Source organism: Pipistrellus kuhlii, unplaced genomic scaffold, assembly GCF_014108245.1.
Source record: "Pipistrellus kuhlii isolate mPipKuh1 unplaced genomic scaffold, mPipKuh1.p scaffold_m20_p_14, whole genome shotgun sequence".
In the NCBI taxonomy this organism is placed as follows: Eukaryota; Metazoa; Chordata; class Mammalia; order Chiroptera; family Vespertilionidae; genus Pipistrellus; species Pipistrellus kuhlii.
This window is the reverse complement of record NW_023425449.1, coordinates 35,598,186-35,614,348: the sequence shown is the minus strand read 5'-3', so window position 1 is coordinate 35,614,348 and position 16,163 is coordinate 35,598,186. Positions and strand designations below refer to the sequence as shown.

Sequence of the window (16,163 nt, the reverse complement as noted above, 5' to 3'; positions counted from 1 at the left end):
CCTATAGTTGTCAGAGTATAGGTCTTTCACCTGTTTGAATAAATTTATTCTTAGATATTTTATGCTTTTTGATTAACAATTACAAATAGGATTGTTTTCTTAATTTCTCCTCTGTTTTTTACTGGTGTATAGAAATGCAGCAGATTTCTGTGTGTATGTTGATTTTGTATTCTGCAACTTTACTAAATTCATTTATAAGTTCTAATAGTTTTTAGGGCTTTTTCTCTGGATAGTGTTATGTTATCTGCAAATAGAGTTTTACTTCTTCCTTTCCAATTTGGATGCTTTATTTATTTTTCTTATCTGATTGCTGTGGCTAGGATTTCCAATGCTATGTTGAGACGTGGTGATAATGAGCATCCTTCTCATTCCTTATCTTAGGGGAAAAACTCTGAGCTTTTCACCCCTGATTATGATATTAGCTATGGGTTTGTCAAACATAGCCTTTATTATGTTGAAGTGTGTTCCTTCCCTACCACTTTTTCGAGTATTTATCATAAAAGGATGTTGAATTTTGTGAAATGTTTTTTCTGCACTTATTGGGATGAACACTGAGCTACATTGGCTGGACAATCTTTTTTTAATGCATTGTTGAATCTGGTTTGCTAATATGTTGTGGAGAATGTTTACACCTATGTTCATCAAGGATATTGGCCTGTAATTTGCTTTTTTGGGGGGGAGGGGGGTGTCATATCTTTGTCTGGTTTTGATATGAGGGTAATGCTAGCTTTGCAGAATGAGCTTGTAAGTTTATATATGAGGGTGGACTTGTTCTGAACATTATGATTGACTCTCATAGGCCTCTCCTTTCCTTAATATTTCTCACGTTTCAGACTAACTAGTCAACCCAAAGCAACCCCACATGAAGCTATAAAAGGGTTTCTGTCCCTCATCTCATTCGTGCCAAACAAAGTGAAGAATGTGAAGTACCATACTGTGTCATGTCCAGTGGAGCATTACGTGGGTCCACAATTGTATGCAAATATACTTCACGGTTTCGACTAGGAACCCACAGAGCCTCACAAGGCTCCAGGGTTCTTTGCCTTAAGTTCAAGGCATTTCTATGTTCCCACTTCAGATAGTACAGGACCGCCATCGGCAAGGGCACACCGAACCTGTGGTCATTTTGGTAGGTGCTGTGATTAGATGAAAAGGAAGGAAGAGCCCAGCTGGCATGGCTCAGTGGTTGAATATCAACCTCTGAACTAGGAGGTCACAGTTCGATTCCCAGTCAAGGCACATGTCCGGGTTGCAGGCTCAGTCCCCCATGTGGGTTGTGCAGGAGGCAGCTGATCAGTGATTCTCTCATCATTGATGTTTATCTCTCTCTCTCTCCGTCTCCCTTCCTCTCAAAAATCAATAAAAACGTATTTTAAAAAGAAGAAAGAAAAGGAAGGAGTTGTTTCCAGCCCTTGTATCGCTGGCTAAAACATGACAGTCAGGATACATAACCTGGAAAGGAGCTTGATGCTCCGAGGTAGACGAAGAGGCCTCTGGGGCAGCTGTGAGAAACGGCGGGGCAGCCAGACTTGAGACCCACCCTAGACAACTCGCAGCTGCGGGAGGCAGGCTTTGATTTGGTGGGAACTCCCTGCCCCTCCGGAGTCCAGCCTGGCATCCCCCCAGACAAGGTAGCAGTGAGTAGATTGTGAATCCTTGGGCCTCAGGGAAAATTCTGACCTCAGTGTCAGTCACATCCCCATGTTTAGGGGTGGGAGGCACAGCATTCCCTCTCTGCCTGGAATGCTTCTGGAGATTCTTAGGATTCAGGGTGGGCCTCAGATTGCCGAGGACTGGTTCCATTCCCGTGAATGCATCTGTCACCGAGGAGTCGCAGAAGGCAGACCCTGCATTCCCCAGTGACTGCAGCCGGCGTCTGTCCATCCTGCTGACAGGCACGCATCCCAGGCCCCAGAGTCAATAAATTCCACAATGAAAAAAAAAAAACAAAGGTTAAAAGTTCACCAAAATGTGTCTAAAGTAGATACCCAGGCAGACAGCAGGCTCCTGGTCAAGAAACCCAAGTATTTATTATAGGCACCAGAAGGATGCAATATTGAAGCAGACTACGGGCAACCTTCCAGGACTAGAAGGAAATATTCCTGTCCTTTGAGCCAGAATTTAACACGATTCTTTTATTTTATTTGAATCCTGCCTTGCATTTCTACCATGGTCTTTAATGAAGGGGAAGTATGTACACATTCTATCTCCCAGTACACATTGTCATCTTAAAAACCACCTTTGTCTTCCCCCAAGGAATTGCGTTATTTTTATTGAAAGGCACTAAACAGAAAACCAGTCGCCCTAATTTAAATATTTGTTTCTGCCTGAATTTTTCCAGTGCCTTTGGGCAAGCTATTATTTTATCTGTTGAGTATTGGGGTGAAAATCTTCTCGGTTTAGCACAGCAAATGCTAAAAACAGGTACAATCACAATGGAGTTTTGTGTGTTTTTTTAGATTCTCATGAGGAAAAAGAAGAAAACTTTCTAAGAATTCAGGAAAAACTGAATGATCTGATATTTCCTCTTAAGTTTGGAGGTGTTGATTACTAATTTGTGATTTGGGGAAGGCAGCTATGAGTTGGATGAATCTGCAGTATTTTTAACATCACCTAAAAATGTTCCAGCAGAATAGCCTTGATGAAAACCAAATCTTTCTTACAGTTTCCAGTGAGATGTTTTCTAAGCTGTGTTATTTCATGTGAAAGTCAGCCAAAACTGGCTTTAATATATATATATATATATGAAGAAAGCTCAAAATCTTAATTTTCAATGGGAATCATAAATTTATTAAAACTAAAGAATTAGAGAAATAAAGAGGGCTACAGATTCAGAGAAAAAAATTAATATAAGAAGATAGGACTAGGACTATGAATATGTTTTTATAACAGAACAAACATATAGGTGAGATCATTAAATGGCAGCAAAATCAAGAAGTAGTACAGAAATCTCTTTTCAGTCTACGGCCATACCACCCTGAACGCGCCCGATCTCGTCTGATCTCGGAAGCTAAGCAGGGTCGGGCCTGGTTAGTACTTGGATGGGAGAAATCTCTTTTCACCGAGGTCACCCAGCTTTGCTCGAAAGGTTAGGAGACTGGTTCTGCCCATTCATTCCACTGAATTGCTGTGTGACTTTGCCTATGTTCCTTAGCCTCTCTGCGCCTCAAAACCCTACAGAAAGAAAAGTAATTGACCATGGGGCTCTCAGAGGCCCTTCCAGTCCTCATTGTGGTTTCAAGCCTGTCTGGTAAAGCAGAACGTTCAAGAGCCACTTGCTCAAAATCAGAAGGTTACTATGAATCAGAGCCAATCCTTTGGGCTCCTTAGATTGTTGTGCCCAATATCTTTGCTGCAAAAGACCGATGATTTAAAGTGAAGTTAGTCGAGGATTTCTTGGTTGAACTATCGAGTGATTTCTTGATACAGGCCAGGCATGACATTTATGTAGGTTATAACTGAATTACTATTTCTACAAGGAAACACGAAACAAATAAAACTAGTTTGCTGAGAATAACTATAACCTACCGTCCTAACATTCCTCACAAAGCAGTCTTCTCATAAGCTCAACAACCTCAAAACCTGGACATTGAGTGAGATGGAAACAAAGGTGCAGGATGGCTTTGCATAGTTACTCCCCATCAAGTTCTTGTTCAGACAGTTCAGCATCCAATACCCAATAGAGGAATAGATTCCTTTATTGTTACCAGTTAGGCATTCAAGACAGGACAAAGGGAAGGGGGAAACTGGTAGATTCGGGATTTTTTTAGAGAGCCATTTTTTATGATACTAATTTGTGATGTTAATATTATTCTTAATACTTTTATAATTTATTGTACTGAGGTATAATGGACATACATTATATTCGTTCTGGTACACAACGTAATGATTCTATCTTCGGGTCTTTCGTGAAACATCTAATTAACCTCTGTCGCTATACATAGTTACAGAATTTAGAAAATCATTTTAGATACTATAGGATAGAAAATGGGTACTTTGGGCCTTAGCTGGTTTGGCTCGGTGGATAGAGCATCAGCCCGCAGACTGAAGGGTCCCGGTTTGATTCTGCCTGCATACTGAAGGGTCCCGCGTTTGATTCATACCTTGGTTGCAGATTCCCCAGCCCTGCATACAGGAGGCAATCAATTGGTATGTCTCTTTCACGTTGCTATTTCTCTCTGAATCTCCCTCTCCCTTCCACTTTCTAAAACAAAACAAAACAAAACAAAACAAAAACAGTGGAAAAATATCCTCTGGTGAGGATTAACAAAAAAGAAGAAGAAAATGGGTATTTTATTACCTAAGAGAATGTGTTTCAATGGCGAGTTAAAGGAGCAGTTCTAAAGGATCTGCTTCATTTTTTGAGGAGTGAGTGAGTGATGGTTGCTTCATTTTTTTCATGTAGAAGGATGTAGACAGTGAGAATTTGAGCCCCACAGAGCATGCATTTGCTGGGCACTGGCAGCAGTGAGTGGAGAAGAGGCCTGCCTTCCCTGCGCACGGCTGGCTGCCACGATGGGGTGGACCATTCGTCTGGAATCGCTCTGATCCGTAGTCATACTGTAATTTGTGCCCATGACGGGCCACTGGTAAAGCACAAGCTGCACAGCCGTGGTGTGCAAATAAAAGCCGCCTGGATGTGACCGTTCTCGTTCTCATTGCCCAGGTCTCAGGTTCCCAAGGTTGCAGCGTCCTTATCGGGCACAACCAGATGTGTGTGTTTCAGTGAAAATGTAGTCCTGGTTCTCTCTGGTTTCATTTTATACAATATGCATTCATTTTGGAATGATTTGCCCCCCCCCCCCCCGCCCACTTCGGTTCTCAAAAGCCTCTAGCTGGTCATTTGAACTAAAGTAATTCCTTTTAGTAGGGAGAATCAGGCAGTTCCTATAGAACTTGAATTTAGTCAGAATTAGGCAGTTTTTATAGAATTTGCCAGGGGAAAGACAAAGCCTCATTTCAGTTCATTAAAAAGCACCTGCCCTAACCGGTTTGGCTTCGTGGATAGAGTGTCTGCCTGAGGACTGAAGGGTCCCAAGTTCAATTCTGGTCAAGGGCATGTACCTTGGTTGCGGGCACATCCCCAGTGGGAGTGTGCAGGAGGCAGCTGACCGATGTTTCTCTCTCATCAATATATCTAACTCTCTATCCCTCTCCCTTCCGCTCTGTAAAATCAATAAAATATATTAAAAATAATAATAATAATAAAAATGAAAAGCACCTGAAACTATAATAGCCTACCTGTATGGACATCACAATGATCAGATTGCCTCCCCATTTTTTGCTTGATCCTAACCTAATCCTTCCTATACTTCCTCCAGCTCAGGGTCCACAGTTGGCATGAGCCCTTCTCCCTCCCCAAAGCCCTGCAGCAGGGACATCCTCCTCGCTCAAGTCTCTACCCTGGGTCAGAGCCACCTTCTCCCTCTCCTGTTTCTCCCAGAGGGAGGGCCTGATGGAGAACGAGGCAGAATCATATAGACCGGAAGCCAGGTCCTCCTGGTCCCATCCAGCAATTCCAGTGCTCCTTCCTGCCACCCCACAGCACCTCTTTAAGCCCCCGGGGTCTTCCTTCAAGCCCTACATTTCAACGGAAGACCAACCATGGCCATTTATCGACGAAGTACCCTCAGTTGGTGCCAAGTACTTCGTATAAATCAGTTCTGATGCACAGCAGTTCCTTAGACAATAGCATCCCCATTTGACAGGGAAGGACCTTGAGGCTAAAGTTACATACGTGGCCTGTATGTGATAAACTGGGGATTGACCCAGGTCTGTCTGCTTCTAAAGCCCACAGTTCTCTCCATCTCTTAAAACATTAGATCAACCTAGCTGTTCTTATAATTTTTTCCCATTTCCTTTCTTTTGCTTCATCTTGGACCCGACTCCGACCATTGTCACCTTCTCAAAGCTTCTTCATTTGCTTCTCTCCCCTGGGCATCTCTCTGCCCAACTTCCAGCCTGACCAGCTCTTGTTGTCTTCAGCTGCAGATAAAACGCCCTTTCCCTTGGCCCACTTCATCCTTCTGGTTACTGTCCAAATTTCCTCCTTCCTTTCCGGGTCAAAAGTGTCCAGCGTGTGGCTGACACCTGCTTCCTCTCCCTCCTCTGCCCCTTTCCTCACTGACCCCCTTCCCGCAGTGGCCTTTGGGTCAGCACTGCCCTCTCAGAGCTTCTTAGCAAACGCTTTGGGCCCTCAGCTCTCTCCAGCACATGGCAGGACTGACAAGCCACCCCTTCCTCACACTCTCCGGGCACATGTCACAGTGGCTAGGGCCCAGGGAAGGGACAAATTCCCATCTGGCCCACTTGCGTCCTAACAGGAGATGTGGTTTATCCAAAAACAAGAACTCTGAACGGTTCTATTGGAAGTCCACCCTCCATCTGTGCCCTGCTGCCTCTCAGTTCACTATGTCCTTCACCACGTCCCAGGGGCACTTTTGTCTCTGTCTTTGTTTTTTGTTGTTGCTAATTGTCACCCAAGGATTTTTTTTTTTTTTAAGAGAGCGGAAGGAAGGGAAGGAGAGAGAAACATTGATGTGAGAGAGATACATTGATTAGTTGCCTCCCGCATACGTGATCAGGGCCATGGATGGAACCTGCAACCCAGTACATGCCCTTGATCAAGAATTGAACCCAAAATTCTTGGATGCATGGGCCAATGCCCTAACCACCGACCCACGCTGGCCAGGGTGTCCTTTGAGTTTTTGACTCATTGACTTGATAGGTTCATCCACCTGTCATGCACTCATTCTCTGTGATCATGATGCCCACCTCCCTGTTTCTAACCTTGACCTTTACTCTGAGTGGCAGCCCTCTGAATGCCTGTGTCACGTAGGATCCTACTCGCCTAAAACTGAACTTGTCATCACTTTCAGACTGTCTTCTCATCCACACCTGCACAGTTTCTATCTGTAGCAAAGCCAAGTTAGAGATCTTGGGGTTTTCCCTCAGGTTCCCATCCTTCTTCCCATTTCTCCATTCAACGAGTACTTGTTGACAGCCTCTGTGCCGGGCCGTAAGAGCTGACAGTGCAGGCTGGAGGCTGCCCTGGTGTTTCAAAAGGGTGGTAAGTTCCTCCCTCTTAACGCCGGGGGCTATGCCTTCTCTTATGGCTCTTCCCCCTCGTGACAGGCTGCATGCCCTGGCTGAGATTCCTGCACCTTCTCATCTGGGAGCCCAACCTTTGCTCTTTCTCCTCACACCCTCTGGGCACATAGGATGCTCTGGAAATACTTCGAACATACGTAACCATGTTTTCTTTGTTTTAAAAACTATACATAGCCTAAATTTGCCATCTTAACCATCCTTAAGGGTTACAGTTCATAGCGTTAAGTGTATTCACAGTGCTGTGCAACCAATCTCCAGAACTTTTCCGTTTTACACAACTAAAACGCTACAGTCATTAACTAATAACACCTCATTCTTTCTCCCTGTTCTCTGCAAACACCCTTCTACTTTCTGACTCTGTGAACTTGACTATTCTAAGTGCGTCATATGAATGGAATCGTCGTTTTTGTGGCTGGCTTGTTTCACTAAGCATAACGTCCTCCAGGGTCATCCATGTTGAAACAGTTGTCAGGATTTCCTTCCTTTTTGAGGTTGAATAACAGTACATGGATGTGCAGTCCTGGGCCATTTGACATTGGCATGCATTCTGAGAAACGTTCCATAAGGTGATTCCGTGATCATTCGCACATCGTAGAGTGCACTTACTCAAATCTGTGTGGTCTAGTGCACTACTGTCACTGTATGTGCTGTGCTTTTAAACCACAGGCCGCACGGTGAGTTTGTTTACACCAGCATCACCACAAACATGCGAGTGGTGCATTTCACTACAGTGTTACAACAGCTGAGGTCACTGGGCCATAGCAAACTTTTAGCTCCATTATAATCTTGTGGGATCATCTTATATGCAGTCCATCATTAACCAAAACATCACTGTGCAGTGTATGACCATATTCACCACATTGTGTCTATCCATTCACTTGTTGGTGGACACAGGTTGCTTCCCCCTTTTGATGGCTGTGAACAATGCTTCCTGCATATGGATGTACAGATATCTCTTTGAGACTCTGCTTTTCCTTCTTTGTGGTATATATGCCTGGGAATAGAATTGGCAGATCCTATGGTAATTCTATTTTTAATTTTTGGGAAATCACCATACCGTTTTCTTTTTCTATTCTTAATTTGTACAATTTAATTGGCAAGCATCTCTTAAAACAGAAGTCCATTGGGGAGATTCTTATTAAAATAAGTCTTTGACAATGAAAACAGAGAACCAATGGGCAGGGGTCTCCAGATTGCCGCCTCCCCTAAAATACTGTGATCCCAGCCCTACCCTCCACCGTACTGTTCTCTACAACAGCTGCACCCTGTTACACTCCCAGCAATAGTGCACCAGGTTTTTAATCTCTCCACATCCCCCCAACAATTGTTATTTTTGGAGGGTTTTTTCTAGTGGCCATGCTAATGGATGTGAGATAGTATCTTGTGACTTTGATTTGCATTTCCCTTCATATACATGATCTTGATGTTTTTTTCATATGTTTATTGGCCATTTGTATGTCATCTTAGCAGAAATACCTATTCAAGTCCTTTGCCAATTTTTAATTGGGTCCTTCATTGGTATTGAGTTGTAGTAGTTTTTTATCTATTCTGGATGCTAATCCATTGTCAGATATATGGTCAGCACATATCTTCTCCCATTTAGTAAGTTGCAGGTGACTCTCTTTCAAAGTGAACTTTTAATATTATTTAGTCATAATGTCTTTGAACTTCTAAATGACTGCTCTTCTCTAAAAAATTTTAAGAACATAACATTTCTTAATTTTTTTACATCCGATTTTTCTCAGTGCACCAATTGCATGCGAAAGTAAATTTTAGATAAATTCTATAAAACTCAGAATAAAGTAAAAAAGAGCCAATTATTTGGCATATTTCAACTGAGGATTAGGAATGTGCTTTTGACCTGGCCCATGCAGAGGATATAGCCTTTAAGCTTATTAAGTTTGATCAAATTTTAGGGAATAAAGTCTGTAAAGTACTTAAGAATGAGGACTTATTTTTCCAAGCTTGAAAATGTTCTGAACATAGAAAAAAAAAAAAGTGCTATACAGGAAGTTGACTAATATGCTCAGCTTTTCCCAAGTTAGTACATGTGTTCCTGAGCATTCACCCAGTGTGAGGGGCTAGAGTTCAGAAAACAGAGAGCTTTATTGAGCCAGTGATTTTTTTTTTTTTCTCCCAATATCCTGCCAGTTTCCAAAAAGGATTAGCAAGGGCATTATGATGAGTCACACATACATTCCTGACACGGGGGAACGTAGCAGCCATGTAGTTAGGGAAGATAACCATATACACAGATGGAGGGTGGGTTTGCTCCAGGTTTCCCGGCTGCCTTAACAAAGAGAGAAAGAAAGCTTACGTAGCTCTTATGTATGATACAAGGAAGCACACCGGTTTATCAGCAGAGACCACATTCTTCCTGGCACTGAACTTTACGAGGAATATCTCACCCAGATCTCTGTAAACATGGCAAGGACACATACAGGGAACTGCATTTTACAACAGGTATGGAAACATTCTTCACACGCATCTTGGTTCCTCCTGTCTCCGCTTGATAAAAAAATAAATAAATAAATAAAAATAAAAAATAAAAAAAATCAAGGTTGTGGTATAAATGATGATTCTACAAAGACATTTCTGTGATAAAAGTAACGTGGTTTAACTTTCGATCTTATGGACAAGGATTATCTGTGGTCTAGGCTGGTCTTAACCTCGTCTCTGAGTGTTAGTGCTTCCAAAGCCTGTATCATCATTCCTCTGTGAATCTGGGCCTTTAAAAGATCAATCAGCAAACTCCCATGGGGATAGCTAGCCCCTTAGTTTACATTGTATATCTAAATACGTTGATGTTGCTTACTTTTTAGGGAAGTAAGACATGAACTCCTGCTCTGGCAAGAAAGACAAATGTTTTCTGATGATGGAACAAGTTTTCTGTTGTTGTTTGGTTTGGTTTTTGGGTTGTTTTGTTTTTTTTTTGTTATTGTTTTGATGGAACAAGTTTATAGCCAGGATCTAAGATTTTTGTCTTAAAGTTACTATTCTAGGTTTTTTTAAAAATAAAAATAAAAAAGCAACTCTGGGAGAAAAGTAACATTCAAGAATATATAAATGTAAAGATTGGCCCTTATGAAGCTGACTTCCCACCCCAAATTTACTTAGAATGGTGTTTTAGTAGAATCATTGTAGATGATTCTAGAAGAATTTTAGTAGAATCATAGACCTTTCTAGGTTAAAATCATCAGCTATGTCAGTGAACAGAGGTATAAACGGGGGAAAGTTAGAAGTTGGGACAGGCATGTAAGGGACCCATGTGTTACTTTAGCTGGGAATGCTCACTGTATTGTTTATATGCTTTTTTTTTTAGTAAAAGTATTATTATGTTTAAGAAATATTGGGAAAGCCAGGCTGTGTTTTTCTGAATAAGGTGACATGAAACACTATTTCAGTCATTAAAGGAGGGGAAAGCTCAGGTCCTCATAAACTTACTGTTTGGAAAAAATAGGTTGTAATTAAGTTCTTAAGTTCAGGTGGTGCCTGAAGTTCAGAAATTCCACCCGGACTGCTCTTGGCCCTTCATAGGTGACCTTTGCAGGGCTTCTGTCCAGGAGGGAGACATTTAGCTCCCATGTGCGTCTAGCCAGCTGCCCACGTGTCTGTATCTCTACATTCCTACATAGTAACTCTCTACCAGTTAAAACTTTTTTGGTTTATTTCTAAAAAATAGGACCCTAAAAGAAGGTCAATGACAAATGCCTGGAAGAAGTTGCTTTTCACTTACTGTTGACTGTGTTTTATGGGAGAAAGAGTATGATGTCAGTGTTTGGAGACTGGTGAGGGTCTGGAGATTTATGGGTGTCCGCAGTCGTTTGATTGAATGAGAGGTTCTTGGGAATACCCTGCTGCTGTCGCTGGTCACATGGGAAACACGCATAAAAGCACGCGTGTTTCCCACGTGACCAGCAACAGCAGCAGGGCATTTCCTGTGAGTATAATAGTTTGAGCTCCTCTCTCCAGATGGACCAGCCTGAGCTCCCCCCACAACCCATGAACAATGGCAGGTCTTACCAGCTGACTGATTAAAGGGACCGTGTGTTGCTCTGGAACTGAAGCTGGGGTGTGAGGCAGGGTCAGGCCCGGATTTCCCCCCAGGCCAAATCTAGACATGGCAGGTCTGGCCACCCAAAGCTGGTGGGGACGGCGAAGTCCGAATGGGTTCTTGTTCTCGTCTGCTTTTTGTGATCGGATCCAGGGCCAGCGAAAGCTCCCCCGCAGACCTCGGGTTTTCGGGGTCGAACATGGTTTGGACTCATCTCGGCAGGTGGGGGGTGGGGGGGAGAGACACAGGCACTGGATGGAAAGGTCCCCCCCTCCCTGTGTGGTGTGACAGGAAGGAGCAAGTGAGACAGGACAGGGTTAAGGCTTCACTGATGTTCTGCTTCCAAAACATATTTGCAGAAAGGTTAAGCTGTGTTTGTCTGTGCCCTGGTCTCGCATATTGTGAAAAGCGGCAGAACTAATGCCTCCATTTCATTGGGCGCTGTGGTGGTGGGCTGTGATGGTGTCACCGTGAGCTGTTGGTTACTTGAGTTTTGTGGATTTGTCATTGAAAGGGGCGTAGGTTTTATTACAAGGTAGCATAACTGAACTCCTATGGTTTCATGTATGATGACACCTGGACATGATGAGGCTCTAGTTAAGAACATGAGAGAACATGAAAACTAGCCCTGGGAAGCTGAAAAGGACATAACGGAGGCCCCATAGATGCTCAGGCACCGCACATGGGACCGATGTGTCACCTGTCCTCAGTGAGGGCTGCCCATGGGGTGACGAGGCCAGGATTTAGGAATGTGTTCTCACCCCGGTGATTTAGTCTCCACTTCATGATACCCATCAGACAGAGACCAGCTAAAACACCCTCCGGGATTCAGAAATAACCATTCTGATTACTGGACCTTGATCCACTTCATTTTAATTAAAAAGTTTTATTTTTAGAGCAATATTAAGTTTACAGAAAAAGTAAGTAGACAGTACAGAGAGTTCCCATGTGCCTCCTCTCCCCACACCCACATCGTTTCCCCCGTTATTATTTAACATCTTGTGTGAGCGGGTACATTTGGTACAATTGATGAAGCAATATTGATACATTAGTATGAACTAGAGTCCACGGTTGGCAGGACTTTGTACAGTTCAGTGAGCTTATGCATTTGTCAAATGTCATGTATCCCCCATTACTAATGTTCTCCAGACTAGTCTCACTGCCCTAAAAATCCCATGATCCACCTGTTCATCGCTCACCCACTTTCACCCTGGACCCTTGGCAACCACTGATCTTTTTACTTACTGTCTCTGTACTTTTGTCCATCCATTCATGGGTAACTACCCTGTTCCCCAAAAATAAGACAGTGTCTTAATTTTTGCTCCAAAGATGCACTAGGTTTTATTTTCAGGGGATGTCTTATTTTTCCATGAAGAAGAATACGGTACACATTTATTGTTAAATGAAAATAAAGGAAATTTATTACCTGTATACAGTAGGGTAGTACGGTAGTTGTCAACACAAACTCTGAATCCTACAGTATCAAGAATTTACTCATTTATTCAATGACAATCATGTTATCATCTTCTGGAACATCATAACAATCCAATTCCTGAATTTCCTGGTGAATTTCTTGTGACTCCATTTCTTTCAGAATCAATGGACCAAATCTCTCATGTTTAGCCTGGGGGGGGGCCTTATTTTTGGGGGGATGCCTTATATTTCACTCAGAAGGAAATCTATAAGTAGGTCTTATTTTCGGAGGATGTCTTATTTTCGGGGAAACACAGTACTCAGCTATTTCTAAGGAAGCCTCGTTCATTCATTTATTTATAAAGTGAGCCCTCAATAAATACTGTGTGCCGGGCAGTGTTCTGTGCATTGGGCATTTAGCCAAGGACCAGATTTAAAATCCCAGCCTACAGGAAGGAAGCCTCCAGCTAGTACATCAGGCCTCCAGGCTAGGGCGTACATAGGAGGGAAACGCCCCGTGAGAGCACAGGGTGGGAGGACATAGTTGAAGAAAATAATTGGAGAATGGGGCCTCCTACCAGTTAGCCCCATGGTCGCAGGTCCGACCTCAGCCTCCTGCCTCTTCCTGGAACTCTGTCTGCCAGCCTCCTCAGGCTGCCATCTGTGTTTTCTCTCCTAAGACCAGCCAGGGCACAGTGCCATTTCCCAACGCCTCTCTCTGAAATGAGTCCAAGCACCTTTTAGACTTAAGTTCTTAGTAAGTTGTTATCTATAGTCCTGTCCTGCTGGTGCTCATGAAATAGAATAGATAGGACGTTTACAAAGTTATAAGCAGTAGGTGCTTGTGATCATCATCCAAGGACTAGCTGGACAAGGTCTTCTCCTTGGGAAGTGGATGATCCAAAGTTCTCAGTCACACCCTCCAAATCCCCACTTCAGGCAGGCAGGAAGCAAATCAGCCAACCACACATACCTGTTATTGCCATAAGAAGTTCCATTGTTCTCCCTCCTGCCTCTCCCTAACCCTAGAGCAGTGGTTCTCAACCTTCCTAATGCCCTGGCCCTTGAATACAGCTCCTCATGTTGTGGTGACCCCCAACCATAAAATTATTCTTGTTGCTACTTCATAGCTGGAATTTTGCTACTGTTAATGAATCATAATATAAGTACCTGTGTTTTCCAATGGTCTTGGGCTCTACAGCAGCGGTTCTCAATCTGTGGGTCACGACAGTGAAATTTGCACCAGTGAAATTAGTCAGTGCTACCCATCAGAGTTAATTACTTTATTTCTCCTTCAGGGTGCTCCTTTACCCACAGCACTGGGCAGACCCTTAATCAGATTCTACCCTAGGAATTAAATCCAGAAAACGCCATGTTGACGCATGTTCTAATTCTGCCCTCCATGGTCGGGGAGAGGAAGGGTAAACCGGATATCCCATTCAGTGAGTTTGGCATCAAGCCGTACAGAGTGTGCTCATCCTTCGTGTCCCTGGGAAGAAGGACTGAGGCATGTTACTGGTGGTTTAGTGCATGTTGTCTCTGTAGAAACGACTCTGAGCCTTGCTGGTGCAAGGCCGGATCACAGTTAGCACTCCTTTTCGGCCACAGCCAGTTTGCGTGGCCGCGTGGAGCTCACAAGGTCCCACCCTGATGGCTGCCGCTTGTGCCCCTGCAGGACCGCACACGCCAGAGCCAAAGCCGACGCTGCGGACCAGGCCGCGCTGGCCGCCCGCCAGGAGTGCGACATCGCCAGATCCGTGGCCAGGGAGCTGTCGCCCGACTTCTACCAACCAGGTAAGGCCGCGCTGTCCTGTGGTGGGAGAGGTAAGAGCATCGCCTCCGAGTTCCTTTTTTTTTTTTTTCACTCTTTCCCAGTCAACTGACGGGTCTGTGTTTCATGAAATACTAGAAAACAAATGGGAGCACAGTTAGAATCAGCTGAGGCCTGAGGTTAGCGCTAGAGGTGGAGTATTGGCCAATGTGACTCCCCTCCTCCCCCCCTCCCAGCAACAACCTTTGTGCTGATAGGAATCCAAAAGAAGCATCTGATTCTAACAAAGTGCGTAGTTAGTGGCCATTGCAGATGTAACAAATAACCCCAAACTGGCAGTGAGAGGAGAGCCCATACATACAAACTGGTGTGTTTTATTGTCTAAAGTTTTACATATGTCTCCTTTTTCCCCAGTTGGCCTCCCCAGCCATTCCCACTGCCCCAGTCTCTGTGTTCATTGATTATGCTAATAAGCATGCGTGCAGGTCCCTTTGAAACATACCTGAGCTGAGGCTCCCAGGACTGTGGTTAAGAGGTACAGGAACATCCCGCTTAAAGTCTGGTGACTCTGCACAGGCTGAGATGACGATGTAAGTCATGACGGACGCAGAGAAAGTGACAACCTCAGAAAATAAGTCAGTCCTGGTTGTCTCTCGAGTGTTATAAAATAGCAATCAGCAAATGTTTCCGTGGGTTTAAACATTAAAGTCACTTCCTAGAGGTTTCCAGGTAGACTGCCTTCATCCCTTTCTATAATATACTGGTGGTAATAAAATGGCAATAGCCATTTTTGTGTGTTTCTCCATTGTCTTGTCAACATCTTTCTCGGGATTGGTTGAGGGTTCAATAGATTTCTAAGTGAAGAAGAACCAAAATGTCCTAAATATCAAAATATGTATTTGCTTGGTAAAGAATTTTCCACATTGGTGTCTATTAAATCAAGCTGGATGACTAGCACCCTGCACAGCACGTGTGTTCCATACACACTGGGTTCCAATGAAGGTGAGAGGATAGTGGGACCCCCCGGGACATCGCTGTGACTGAACGAACAAGGTAAGTCAGAGTGAACAGAAGAGCAAAATCCATATAAAAGCTAGAAAGTTTGGCTGTGATAAAGGACAGAAAGAAGAGAAAGTAACAGGATGGTGATGTTTTTTTCTGCAAAGAATGAAGACAGTCAAGGCCAGGTTCGGAAGACTGTTTGTATGAGAGAGGCCGGGGTGAGGCCCGGTTGGTGAGGTGATGGACTTGTCACAGAGTGGCTTCTGTATGACAGCTCAGGGGAGGCCGTGGAAATCATGTGTGTTCTCCTTGTGTGCGCTATTTTTTAACCTGTGGCTGAGACTGAAATCATTTGACATGTATGTATATATGGTTTTGTCTAGAAAGGGAGACTTTCCGATTTTTATGGTGACCTTGGGTGGGAAGGAACTGTTGGCTGGTACCTTAGCGGCTGGCCTGCCGTAAGGCGAGAGCTGGGAGCAACTGGCTCCTCCCGCAGTGCTCACAGCGCCAGGCGCCCACACCGCCTCAGCAATCAGCGCAGACTGGGCCGCTCTGAAAGCAAACAAGCCCCCTATTGTCTGCAGATGGCCGCTTCTGGGTTCTGTTGGGGGAGAGCGTTCCCCATAGGTTTCTATTAGGTGTGTTACCAAGAGGTAAATGATCCAGAAGGTCATCTCTGTTTCCCAGACTAAATGGTTTTAAAAGCCTTTTATGGAGGAGGGGGGCAGGGAATATTGTGGGGAAAATGTAATTGCACCCTTTCTGAGAGAAACCGGCTCTGTGAAGCTAGCTGTCGGTCAGTAATGAATA

The 16,163-nt window shown here is 43.9% G+C and overlaps 1 protein-coding gene across 5 annotated transcripts in view; it reads left to right on the top strand.

The window, feature by feature from the left end:
• The window catches only part of JPH1 (junctophilin 1), an 88,541-nt gene that overhangs the window by 51,870 nt on the left and 20,508 nt on the right, over positions 1 to 16,163 (top strand). For all 5 annotated transcript variants that reach the window (XM_036437159.2, XM_036437158.2, XM_036437157.2 and 2 more), the window contains exon 3: positions 14,253 to 14,371. In XM_036437159.2, the coding sequence (XP_036293052.1) occupies positions 14,253 to 14,371 (119 nt within the window). The remainder of the gene's footprint in view (positions 1 to 14,252; positions 14,372 to 16,163) is intronic.